At 44.0% G+C, this 13,659-nt stretch overlaps 1 protein-coding gene across 4 annotated transcripts in view; it reads right to left on the bottom strand.

Annotated features, from left to right (window-relative positions):
* boi (brother of ihog) overlaps window positions 1-13,659 on the bottom strand; it is a 55,552-nt gene that overhangs the window by 18,872 nt on the left and 23,021 nt on the right. For all 4 annotated transcript variants that reach the window (XM_084605950.1, XM_084605947.1, XM_084605948.1 and 1 more), the window contains exons 7-13: window positions 12,623-12,733; window positions 12,205-12,360; window positions 8,431-8,574; window positions 8,245-8,337; window positions 5,404-5,616; window positions 3,574-3,749; window positions 2,913-3,132 (exon numbers count right to left, since the gene is read on the bottom strand). In XM_084605950.1, the coding sequence (XP_084462076.1) occupies window positions 2,913-3,132; window positions 3,574-3,749; window positions 5,404-5,616; window positions 8,245-8,337; window positions 8,431-8,574; window positions 12,205-12,360; window positions 12,623-12,733 (1,113 nt within the window). The remainder of the gene's footprint in view (window positions 1-2,912; window positions 3,133-3,573; window positions 3,750-5,403; window positions 5,617-8,244; window positions 8,338-8,430; window positions 8,575-12,204; window positions 12,361-12,622; window positions 12,734-13,659) is intronic.

The raw sequence follows: 13,659 nt of genomic DNA, 5'->3' as shown, positions 1-13,659 counted from the left end.
GTGCCGTGCTGCTCAGGTGCTGTGTGCATTTCAGCCTCCATTTTTATGGCACAGTTGTGTGACGTGGCTCTTTGCAAGTGAATTTGGTGTGCCCAACTGTGTTCACATCCCACTAGCTTCACAAGGCCAGGGTGAGTGACAGCGGTGGAAAATGAAATTACCACGCGAAAACCGAAGATTTCCGATCCAAAAGGAATAAAGGGCTGCCATGCTGAAAGCATTGACAGCCTGCCTGAAGCGTGGCATGTCCACAGAGTAACATAACCAACAAGAAGGGACACTCGAGCCCTTTCGCAGCCTCGATTGATGTTCCACACCTCTGCCAGATATATGCACATACACAGCTAAGTGGCATGCGCCGCTACCGCTCAATTCAAAAAGCTTATCCTTATCCGCCCATCCTTTGATTCATAAAGAAAATGCATTAACTTAATTAATAAGAAAGATGTGGCAACGGCAGCACTGCTCCGGTGGTTGCAGAACTTTTCGAGTTCTAGTGACTTTACAAGATGTAAACAGTGGCTCAGTGTAAGCGCTACACGACACTATACGATGCATGCAAAAAAATCAAAACCGAACGGGAAATTGTGGCCTCAGAGATTTGGTGCCGAGTCGAAGCGGCCATCTCCAAGGCTGGTGCACTTCGCCGCCTCCACTAGGTGTGCTGAGAGCAAAAGTCGGCCGCAGGGAGCGTATGGGAGTGTCCTCTCTTGTCGATTACGTTACTCTACGGCATGTCTGTTCTCGACCACAAGACACTGCTGTCATGTGGTGAAGCAACCTAGTGATGCGCAGCGTATAAACATTGTGCTTGAGTGTCATGCAGGCAAGCTATTCAAATGGCCATTCACGACGAAATTGCTGCAGCATGCTTGCTTTTACCGCAAACTATGTTACGCAGCACTAAGAAAACAGGGCCAAATATTTTGAACAGGTCTCTCCTTGTTCTCTGCAACATAATTCCTTTAAGGCACATTTTCTAGGTGCTTACTTGGTCTGCAAAAGAACGGCTGCACATCTATGAAACCGGCATATTCAGCTGATTCACCCATATTCAGTCTCTAAATGGAAGCACTGTATGCCAGTCCAAGGCTCCCATAGATTGTAATGTGCATAAAAAAAGACACCTTTCAAATTTTTAGGCCCCTGTCTTATATGTAAGCACTGAAGCCAGTATAAGCTAAGGTATATAAGTGGGTAGGCAGAGCAGTGACTTAGTTAGGAGCACCCGTTTTGGACACACAAGTAAGCATGCCACAACATCAGTTACATGCAGTGGCACGCTATGTTGCTCTCGCTCTGCAAGGTGGAAGGAAACCTCATTCTATTGTGACAGTTGCGACCGAGGTCACAAATGTCAGAACAGCCAGAAAGAACAAATGAATGTCTCCAATGTCGCTTTAATAATTTCAAGTGCAGTGGTGCTTTTGCTAAGTAGAAGTAAATCACAATGAACACGAAAAAGTGAATAGCTTTCATAAGTGCATCACGACACAAATGGGCAGACCAAATGACTTGAAGCATCCATCAACTCACGTGTGACTTGTTCAAGAAACTAGAATGAATATGAAACGCAACCAAGCACTGAATCCATGAACAGCTCACTTTCAAACCTTGCCACAATATTATATTGCTGTAGGCGTGGGTGGGATTAACATTGTAGGACAAGGATACAGAAGCCAAACAGCAATCAGAGGAGCTTCCTTTTGTGTTTGTGAAAGGGCAACACTCGGTTTGAACTTGTGTAGAATGTCTAACCACAGCAGAACTATCGCTGAGCTCAAGCAGCTGACTAAGAAGGCGCATATCTGGCAACACACCACCGATAAGTGAAACACCACGCACTGCAGTGCAACAGTGAAAGTTCTTGGAGAAGAGAACCTACAGTGCATAGCATGGCAAAACAGTTGCTTGTTGGGCTAGTTGGTTCATGGTACCTTGAGTAGCAGCACGAACAGAGTATGGAAAGGACAATGAGAAGGACGTCGCCCTTTCCGTACTCTGCTAGTGCGGCTATTAGAGGTAGCATGGCAAAGCATACCTATGATATTATAAAGAGCTCTATGACAGTGTTTTATTAACTGTTCTTCAGTCAAGCATATGTGTTGACATTCAGAGGCCCACATGAGTGCCTTCTCAAACAGCATTTTCTCATCCTCCTCTGTAACAGAGGCCAAAGCCAACAATCAGCGGCTCATTCTGAGCAATGCCTGTGGTCCTCCTCCTAACACCTACTACCTACAAACCTCCGGCTGCAAAAATCAAAGCGCACAGAAGGCAATTCTTTCTAATCAGCACGGAGCGAGTTTGTCTTCAGTTCGATGGACAGCCAACGTATTAGTTCCTTCAACAGTCTGAAGTACCACTTAAAAGCATCACCACGCTTGTCCAAAGGATCTTCACTTATCAAACACACTCAATGCTAACTCAATAGCGCACCCATCAAGGAGGCAAACAGAGGAATCACTGTGCTTATAGCAAAGCGAATGCTATCTTCTCAGTTCCACAGAGAGGCCGCTCACTGGTTTGCTTTCACTGGATTGACAGCTCTGGTGACGTGCGCAGAAATTGCTGTCCCACCCCGTGATGTCATGCCAGTGGTTGCGAAAAGTGGTCAATTGTGGGCGGTGGCTTGCAGTGGCTCAAACGGAATTGAACCAATTTCACAGCAGATCAATCCTCCCGCGAATTCAGCCCCAGTGCGAAACGTAGAGTGCGGTCGGCACACTATTAGTAGACCAATAGCTTGGGGTGGTTGGGAGATATGAGTTGCAAAGGTGAGGAGGGCTTATAGCCACAAGCTATGCCATGATGACAATGCTATAGGTTTCACAGATTTTTTTTAAAAACAAAATACATATTATGTCAAGAATGAAGAATAAGGAGACACATAAGAAGAAAGGTTTGCTTACCCAGTGTTTTATGGGTGCATATGTTGGAGAATTCACTGGCTCCAGCCACATTGAAGCATTGCATCTTGATGTCATATGAGGTATCAGGCAACAGGTAACTGACTGTGTATGAGCGTGTGTTTGAGCCAGCCACAGTGATCTTAAGGTAGTCGCCTGCGCTTTGGGTGAGACGGTAGTAGATGTAAAAACCCTCGACATCCACTGCATCCAGGTCCGAGTACTGGGTGAAGCATAAAGAATGAGACCACAGTCATATGAGAGCAAAATTACGAGAAGGTAGCACGAACAATGTAAAGTAAAAGGGTGATGATACACATATCAAGAATGCCATTTTTCTACAAGCCACGCAACATTTCCCAGATGCCATTAGACGCCAGGCTTCTGCCAAGAGTGTACTAATCTCTGTGAGCAACTGGTTTTGTAAACAGCCACGGAAACACAGCAAACCTCTACAACAGCAAAATTTTTGGTGCACTAAATAAGATGAGCTAATCATTAGAGCAAGTAATAAAATCATTTCTGTGTATTTCAGCAGTGCATATTTATAAGAGCACTGCCGCAAAAAGCAACAGTTCTACAACAAACTAGCTGCATAAAGGAGAAAACAAAAGCACCAGTACACATTTTAACAGGGTTCCAAGGAGATATGATATATATATACCTCCCAGAAGAGGGTGATTGCTGTTGCGCTCTCGGCCTTCACATGACGAATAATCGGCCCCTGCATGGGCTTCCTCTTCGGAGGATCTTTGTGCAGGAGAAACTTGATTGAATTTGGCCCATTTTTGTTGTCGTTGTTGGAATAAACGGCCACAATGCGAAATCGATATCTTCCTCCTATCAGCAGAAAAATAAAATGAGCAAACAGATCATAAGCTGAAAATTGGCAACTTTTCAGAGCCAACAGTGCAATTAAAGCGACCAAAAAAGATGTAAGGACACCTTAAATTTAAGCTCCATGAAAAATGAAATAAACTGCTCCTCCCACATGCCCCTTCAGAGCTGTGCTCAAACCTTAGGTGCACGATAACGGCAGTGTATGCAGAGTAAGAAACAAATTTTGTACAATTTTCACAAGCTGCCTCACCTATAGAGTGGAAGTTACGGGATCTCCTGCCTCATATACAGAGCGGAACTTATGTGATCTCCCCGCTCCTCCGAGCATGCTTCAGCATGATGTTCGGGGCAGCGACAACGCGTCCTTGACACGGCCACAGTGCAACCAGCCGAGAGCATAAAAAGACAGACCGCAGCACGCCCGTGGCAGTGCGCTCTGGGAAGATTCAGTCTTCCAGGCCTCTCTCGCGGCCGCTTGCACTGGGAAAGTGTCCTTTTTTAACCAAGCCCGTGATCAACTCATTGTTCTCATCTGTTTGGCCGCCGCTACCGATCAGCTCCGCGACAGACGCCTCACCTAACAAGAAAGCCGTGAGAATTCCTTTTTGCCACAGGCTGTCGATTATTAAAATATTGTTTTTGCCTTTGTTTAATTAACCTTGATCTGTCTTAGTATTTTTTTTTTTTTTTTGCTGCGTGTTCTGTGTAACTAGTGCCCTTAATTACTATATCTGAATACTTGCCTTGTTATCTTTATAGTTGTCTTTTATCGCAGTGTTTTATTCATTGTCGGGTGTTTTCCCTCCAGTCATTTACCGAGTAGTCCTTTATCTCTATTGTGCCATGGCGTCTTTCTTTTTGTTCTATTATTATTATGCAGTGTATTTTCGACTACTAGCTATAAATATCCCATTGTTTGTAAAAGAAAGTGACTTTTGTGAACTTATTCTTTAATCACACACCGACACACATACTTCACGAATTGATCGGCTTAACTTTTAACTGTGTTCTCAAACCTCATAGAGGGACGACAGGTAACCACAAAGGGAATCTCGTGCCTCTGTTGACCGTAAAGGCGAGGGTTTGTGACAAAAATGAACAAGCTAAATTGCCAATTATGGTGAGGCAGTTTGCTGAATAATGAGCACAAACACTGTTTAACTCTATAGGGAGTGTCACATAACTCGGCAGCACAGATTGGTGCCGCTTGCAGATTCTCAGCAGATGACCAGCACACAAGAATGACTTAAGTGTAGGGTTTCTCAATATTTTCAGACTGGGGGAAATCCAATGTCCTTCATAATGCATATGTCCTTGCTGGCACCTTTTACTAAACATGCATACCGGCTACAGCCTGCAAACGGGAGTCCTAAAGGCATTTCTGATTCAATGAATTATGATTGAATATATAGTAAAACAGCCCGCTATAAGCAAATGCGGTATGTTTAGTCCAAGGTTGAAGTGGACAGAGGAACAGTTGGGGCTGAGGCAGGCGTGCATACTTGGGTGCTCAGGGAACTGAAAATACAGTTCTTCAGCAGGCCTCAAATTCTTCAGGTTGAGAACTACTGATGCAATTTCAGCAACAGAAGGCAGTGCCAGCCATTTGCAGTTGATCGAGAAACCCATCCCCATGACAACAGTGGGTCATCACCTGCTTTGAGGCCAGTGATTGCATGCGAATGGATGTGTGGTGGCACATCTTCCTCTACCGTCTTCCAGTGCGAGTGAGCAGTGGAGACGTCCCGGTACTGAACCTTGAAGAACGAGATGGGCAGCCCATCGTTGTGTGGCACACTCCAACGGACCATCACCGAGTCGTCGGACAGCCGTGATATTTCTGGCCGGGATGGCAACACCAGTTTAACTGCAATGAAGACATAACCATTCCAGAACAATTTCAAATCCACAGGTCAATCTACATGTAGATAAATCAGCTTAGCAAAGTCAATGTAAGAATCTATTACCGTCATTATGCACTTCATCGTATGTGAATTTGTTTCAAGTCGGTTGGTGGTCTGGAAAATGCATATGCCACTGTCTCTCAAATAAACACCACATGTCTCTAGGTTTCAAATAGTATGCACCGCGCGCTAGGCACTAAAATTTTGCGAGTAGAATCATGGACTTGTATGAGTATAAAATGGCAATACATCGAACACCCCTGTCATCGCCTCTTTAAGCACTCCTCTGTTTAAAGCATCCCCGACGGGATTAGCCCTGATGATGGATCGGATAGTGGAAATGACAAGTTTCATGGTGTGTACAGTCGTCCGTGGGTGAAACACAATAAGGCGAGCGCTTACAGTCTTCGATAAATTCTATGCTTCGTAAAGCTTATGTGCTTAGGCAAAAGCTCAGAATATTTGGTGATATGACTCTCAACGAGCACTGCTTTTAGGCCGTTAAATGCATGTACCCTGCGCTCGGAGCACTGTGTTTCATTCACTAAAGCTCCTATCTGACGGTCATCATATCCATCTACTTTACACTAAGGACTATAAAATAATCTGAAAAATTAAGTGCCAAAAATACGCATCACTGCAATAAATAAGTCATCTATTACAGGTTTATGCAGTAACCAACATATTGTTTCCTGTACCTAAACGCAAATGGTTGGTTGGTTGGTTGGTTCACAGGAAGGGAAAGGCGCAGTATCTGTCACACTTGCTCTGTGGACACCTGAACCGCGCCGTGAGGGAAGGGAGGAAGGTGGGAGTGAAGGTGGAAAGAGAGAAAGGGGAGCCGTAGTGGAGGGCTACGGAGTATTTTCGACCACCTGGGGATCTTTAATGTGCGCTGACATCGCACAGAACACGGACGCCACTTCGTTTCGCCTCCATCGAAATGCAGCCGCCGAGGTCGGGTTCGAACCCGGGAACTCTGGCACAGTAGTCGGGCGTCTTACCACTGCGCCACCCCGGCGGGGCGCAAATGGTAGCGGCAGTCAGGAAATTCATAATGACATGCCGCTACCGTATTTACTCACATAATGCTCCCACTCGCGTAATGCTAGCACCTGTCAAAAATTGGAATTTTTTTCCCTTCCCATAATCATCGCACCACCAATATTACCACCGCGAGAGTCGTCTGCTAGTAGTAACAAGCGCCATCTTTGGAGTGCTACTGAACCTAGCTGGTCTCGTTGTGTGCAAGCGCTCTCCATGATGCTCGTAGTCGTCACCATTTTGCGAGGTGTCTCCGCGTCTCGTTTTCACTGTTCTTTCGTTCAGTCCGTGTTACTTGTTTTGTTCCACTGTCTACCGTGTTCTTGGTGCCGCGTTGCGGTGGGTGCTTTTAAGCTGAAAGCTTTTGAGTATGCGCTACAGCATAGCAACCGCGCTGCCAGCAGGCACTTCGGCGTCAACGAGTTCTGCGTAGTACGCTACTGGAGACAGCGATTGCAGTGTCGACACGAACTCAGATCAAGTCTCTGATCAAGAGTAAAACTGTATGGTCTGCTGTGAGCATTATACCATGAAACGCGGGGAGTGATGATGAGGCTGCGAGCGGTAAATAAAGTGCTTTAGCAATTTGTGCTTTTGGTGACTCTGTACTTTTATAACAAGGGTAAGTTCTGCTTGAAAGTAATGATTTGGTTTTATTTATAAAAGCTGACCTAAGAATCCCGATTCGTATTTATTTAAATTTGCTTTTAGCGCTCCAAAACATTTGCTCGAAACTTTTCCCGCATAATTATCTCACCCCCCAGCTTAACATCAATTTTCAGCGAAAAAAAGTGCGAGCATTATGCGAGTAAATACGGTATTATTTCAGATGCTTTCAAATCGAAATATAAGACAGGAAAAACAAGTGGCTTGTTAACACGAAGTGAACTGAAACATTATGCTCTCGGTCATATTGCTTGCTGAGCTGGCACGAGTAAATGTCCGGTGCATTTTTTATTGCTTTTGACCACCTACCAAAGGAAGAACTATTGCTGGAGATGCCCCCAGTTTGCGTCACAGTGAACTGGCAGCGGATGCTGTTTATGCAACAATGCAAACACCATGGGAAAACTAATCCATGATGCGACGACTGCATAGCAACATTAGACTAGCAGACGACGCGGCTGGCTCCACTCCCGGATGTACTTATGAACTCCTCCACCAGCAACGTGGCCATCATTTTGCATGCCGCCTATAGTCCATTTATGCAGATTTGGCATTAAAAAGCTGACATGTAAAAAAACAACACATGCAGTTTGTTAAAAATGGGTTTCACTACAAGTGCAATTTAGTTTCTTGAATTCCAGTTTTGCATATAAAGATCGAAGAGTTGTGAAAGCAATTTCAAAGCACTTCAAGGTACCTTAAAACACAGATACATAACATTTCCTACAAGCTTTAACAAAACATGGTTACACTGCTGCTCATGTGTTTACAAAGCATTTTTATCAATGTAGTCATGATTTCACGTGCCAAAAATTATCAGTTAAATATTAAACAACTGAGCTCTAGCTTTTGATCCCAGTTCAACAACTGCGGGCTCATACCTCCTTTGCTCTTTTTTCTTTTGTGGCCATCTTTCCTTTTCCCAGCGTTTTCTGCAGCACCATTGATGCTATCAGGTTCATTTTCATCGTCACCTAAATGGAGGAAAGTTTCTCCAATTCATTACCACAAATTGATGGCTAAAGATCTCTGAAATGAGCATACGATAAAGAAAACCGATGACAAACCGTTCTTGTCTGGAATATGAGATTCGTTCAGTGGCAGGACAGAGACGTGGGCTGTTGAATAGACAGTGCCCAGGAAGTTGTTCGCAAAGCACTGATACATGCCTCCTTGGTGCTTGGCCATTTTCCTTATGTGAATTCCCATTTCTGAGCATTGCAAATGATAAGAAACAATGGAAGGATGTTATACAGCAACATCAGGGTATTATTATTCATCAAAAAACCAGCCCGAATGTCAAGGTCTTGTGCCTAGCTAGTGTTTAAGGGTGCTAAGAGGTGCGGGCATCACATGTTTATCTAATGTAAATCCTATAAGGCCTATAAGCTGAGAGAGCCCGAACATATTTAAGAAAACTGACTGATTCTGCAATGCATGTCTTCCTCTCTCCCAAGAAAGCAATTAGCAAGTAATAAAAAAAAGAACAAATGTCAGGCGGTCTTCGTGTGCTGATGCTACTAAAATAAAGCTTGAAGGGTAGGTGGCCAACCAGTAAAATCATTGCTGCTCATTAGATCTCTGTCAGCCCCTTAAAGCATTAATAAGTGTGGTCAGCAAATCTAGCATTTCTTCAGCGAGATTCTAATGCATTATTTTTTAAGCTCTTTGTTCTCTTTTACACAAGATTAAAGGAGCCCCTGCTCTATGCACTTATTATTATACACATTTTACTGCTATTGTTTGCTGGTGAAACAGCTAATATGACCGTGCTGGCTGCCAATTACAAAGCAGCATCATCATCATCTTGAGCCAGACTATACCCACTGCAGGGCGAAGGCCTCTCCTATATTCATCCAATTAACCCGGTCCTGTGCGAGCTGCATCCACTTGACCCCTGCGAACTTTTTAACCTCATCCACCCAACTAATTTTCTGCCGCCCCCTGCTAAGCTTTCCTTCCCTTGGAATCTAGTTTGTTGCCCTAATTGACTACAACTACAACATTCAGGAGTTAACCTATTTATTAACCCTCAAGAAATAAAACAGAATAATATGCAAGTCAATGTCCCATAGTCAGCATTATTGTTTACGTTATATTGGCAATTATAAGTCGACGTTTTTTTTTTTTTTTTTTTTTTTTTTTTAATACAACTGCCTGAAGTTTGGGGAACAGCTTACAAAAGTCAACCTATGCACTGAGTTGCAAATTCGACCCATAGACCTTTTTAGTTTCGATGCCTGGGTGCAGCCATCTTAGTTTGATGGTGGCGCCCCGTATGAGCCAAACTGGGAAAGTCCGCTCCGGCTTCTCCTGACGCCATCTTGGGCTGTGCTGTTCGCGTTGATGCTGCGATGCGGTAGTGTAAAAGTGCTGTTTCGCGGTGCTCGTGAAAGCTGTCCAACACTTTGGTGCTATTTGTGCTTTGTTTGAGCGCGCGAGCAAACCGTATACCATCCGTTTGGCATGGCGGCCGCTGTTGGAAACAGCACTAGCGGCCGGAGTAACTGCGAAGGACTGCGCTTGCCTTCCGCAGTGAGGGTGTATCCTTTGTATCTTTCACGATACATGTATTTTCAATTATATTTTATAATCGCAATCGTAACTGTACATACAAACACACAGCGAATGAACTGTACGGGATGCTACCAAAAGCGGAATGCAGATATTACGAATGACGCTTTCCAGTTATCGCCGCATTGATTTAACGTGAAGTGCGACCCATTTCGATATACGATCGAGCTGTCGTGCTTCAACAATGTATACTTTCAAGTTAAACCATGGTTCAAGACCAGCACATAAAAGAAGTAGTGTCTAAAGTATCATCCGTCGACGTTTTTATGCAGCCTTAGTGTTCATCCTGCAGCGCAACAACATCGTATACCCCCGTCCCGTAAGTCGTAGCAGCATCGTTTGCACGACGCATTGTTGATCAAAACGTTGAAAAACTTGCACTCTCAGCTGCACCATGAACGAAGACGACAAATTCGCAGCACATACAGCAGCGCTTACGAAAGCAGTGCCGTCCGCTGGCGCGGCAGACTACGGCACTCTCGTCAAGCGTTACTCCCTAGTCGTCGTTAGGCCTAAATTGTTTCGCATCGAAGGCACATCCGATGGCGCTTTGTAATTGCTCAGCGCTAGAGTAAATGGTCTCTCATGGAACTGCCTTACTGCCGATCCCATAGTACCATTAAAAGAAAGATGTAAATTTCGGTGACGCCTTAGCAGCGAAGCCAGTGTGCAGATGATGACCCATGCGCTGCACCAGCGGCAATGTGTTGCATAATTTATTTGTATTGCAATTATCAATAACACAGTATGGGTCAAAAATCCGCAAAAAAGTTTTTTTTTTTTTTTTTGCTGTTGGCTTATTGTTTAAGTATAGAACAAATTTTAGCACGCTCTTGCGCTGGCGAAAGAGATCCACCGTATCGTTGGCGCGGAGGGTTTGGGGGAGGCACAGACTGCCCGGCATAGGCCGGGCCTCCCCCAAGGCATAGGAAGTGAAATGGGCATCATATTCGTGAGTCCGTCATTGGTACTAAGTCTATCTGGCTTGCATAAAATGTTCATAGGCGAAATTAATCAGGATAGACTGGAAAGCGGTAAAGCAGAAACATATCACAGCAGAATTCGGACTGTCGATGCATGCTTCCCGCATACGCTCTCGCAATCATCTTGCGATTTTTTTAATTGTTTGTGCATTCCAGGATCACGCATTGCTGTCCAGATGACATTACCACTAAAATGGGCGCTAATAAATGTATTTAAGTCTCTCAAACGACGATATACCGAGGTGCAAGGCCGCTCTGCTATGCATGAAGCGTGCGAATGCACAGTCCACTCGGTACTGGCAACAATGGACCGGCGCAAGGAATCTGGTTAGAGAGTATTTTCCTCCTCTCCTGCTTGCTCTCGGTAAAACGGTCTACATGCAGGGTCAAAACCAGTTTCATTAGAACTACAGGTAATATCATGCACATTCATGCATAATTCTGCAATAGTTTTCAGACATAGTATGAAAGCAAAATGCTTAAAAACAAGAATTTATCGTAAGATATGCTTCAAATTTTGTTATCATGCGAGAGAAACCCTTCTGTATATGAACCATGGGCATTCCATGTAAAAACTGGCAACACCATGCCATAGGCCCAATCCAATCCTCAACCACGTCACCAGTCACAGGTTCCTTGAAGCATCTTCACGCATTTAGTCGCCATTTCTGCATTTCACTTCATTGGTGTCTGATCGTTGGCTGCCAGTGGTGTGCGTCATTTGTGCGCCCAACGGATATCAACATGACGCCGCAACCTTGGCAACAGTAGAGCGTGGCTTTCAAGCAGCAGCAGGGAAACCAGAAGACGCTAAACAGGTGACTAAGGCACGGTTGTTGAAAAGTGGCACAATGGGTCAACAATATTGCTTTGGTCATGGGGGCGTTTTCCATGTGTGGCATTAGGAGGCAGATGACAAATGTGACTGCGTCCTTCTCATCAGCGACGACGAATCATAAAAGACGTTTCATGTACAAACACATGACCTCGAATGACTCTTGTCTTCAGAAAAACTAGCTGGCGAGACATAGCTTCAGCGCAAGTTAGTGCTGACCTATATTTGGGGTTAAACTTTCTTCTCTTAAGGAGGTTTTGAGAGTTGTGGGGTCGACTTATAATCAAGAGCATACAGTACTTTTGATGTTTGAGTGCAACCACCAATTCCATAACAATTAATGACAAAGTTAGAATACAAATAAAGGTAGGTACAGTAAACTGACATATTTCTATATTTGTCTCAACTTTATCCAACACCAATTGTCAAAACCACTGCACAATACTGACCTGAAATGGTGATGTGGGATGTATGATGAACTCTTTTGCCATTATGAAACCAGTGGACGGTAGGCACTGGGTTACCCTGTACAGAGCACTGCAACCGCAACTCTCCTCCATGCAATACAACATGGTTTTGCAGAGGTGTCACTATGTGAGGAGGCTCTGGAAGCAGTTGTTAGGCAGAGTAAGCACTGCGCAGCACGCACACTGTAACTAAAAAAAAATCATTGCCACTAGTTGACTGGTGTTACTGACAGGCTTTCAACAAGCAGGCCATTATGGTATTGCCATGATACTACAAACAAAACTGAGCTACAAGTGTAAAAATGAAAATTAAGATTTTTATGCCTTTCGACGTTATCGGTACTGACTGGACATGCAAGCATAAAAGTATGTTTTTACTTCTTGCAAAATGATTTCTTACCTTGAACAACTAACTGTGTCTTGTGACCAAAAATTGTCCCGAGTCGGTTAGTGGCTTGGCAAACATATATGCCATTGTCTCTAGAATGAACACTAAAAATTTCTAGATTGCCTGCAAGAATGAAAAGAAAAATCAATTAATGTGAGTGTGCATGCATCAATTTCACTCTATGTTTGTAAGGGAAGACTACAGTTAAATCAGGTTATGACGAAACTGAAAAAAGTATAAAAGGCTTCTATTCTGATCCCACCCTCGGTCTGCTTGCCACCATTGCCCCAGGAAACGGATTCTGATCCCCCTTTCTCACTACCGAAGCGTAAGAGCTATTGGCGGCAGAATCTCATGAACAATTGTGTGGCCATGTCATGTGTCATGTCCTGTTACTGTTTGCAATTTTGCAGCATGTAGTCCAAGTTACAAAAGCAAAAGCAGTCCACACTTGTCACGCAGCTGTGCCATCGGTTCTGGATCATGATGCGTTGGATCAAGTGTGGTTTCTTGTTGCGAAAGAAGCATCCCTTTTATGTCATTTATTGTTATGACATTTTTTCGCAGCTCCGCAAAATTTATAGTAATGCAGCGCTTGCTAAGAGGAAGTGGGTCAACTACCGCAACATGTCCTTTATATGGAGTTTTCAAAGACATACGCTTCACTGGGGAGGGCTTTGGTGAATTGAGGAGCCTCATACTATAGAGTATCTAGAGAGAAAAAACCATGCCACTAGAAAGGTATAGGACGACATGCAAGTTGCTTGCCTGAAAGAACATGAAAAAGAAACCTAAAAAACAACTGGTAGTTATTTTTCATACTATATTAATTCAGTCTCGTTTGAAAGTACCAACTACCCCAGCCTTCTGCTCAAAACGGAAAAGTATAACAGCTCCGAATAATGCAGTGCTCCTCATTTTTCCTCCCACAAGCTGTTCGTTCAAAGTCCACAGAATTAAAAGCAAGGATTCCTGCACATCTTGTAGAGCCACGGCATTCTTATAAATAACACATTTCAACCTGCACAATGTTATGTAAGTGGGAAACA

This window comes from Amblyomma maculatum, chromosome 6 (assembly GCF_055883805.1).
Source record: "Amblyomma maculatum isolate TAMU_Amacu chromosome 6, ASM5588380v1, whole genome shotgun sequence".
NCBI lineage: Eukaryota > Metazoa > Arthropoda > Arachnida > Ixodida > Ixodidae > Amblyomma > Amblyomma maculatum.
Note: the sequence above shows the minus strand (reverse complement) of the source record. Positions and strands in the feature narration are given on the sequence as shown.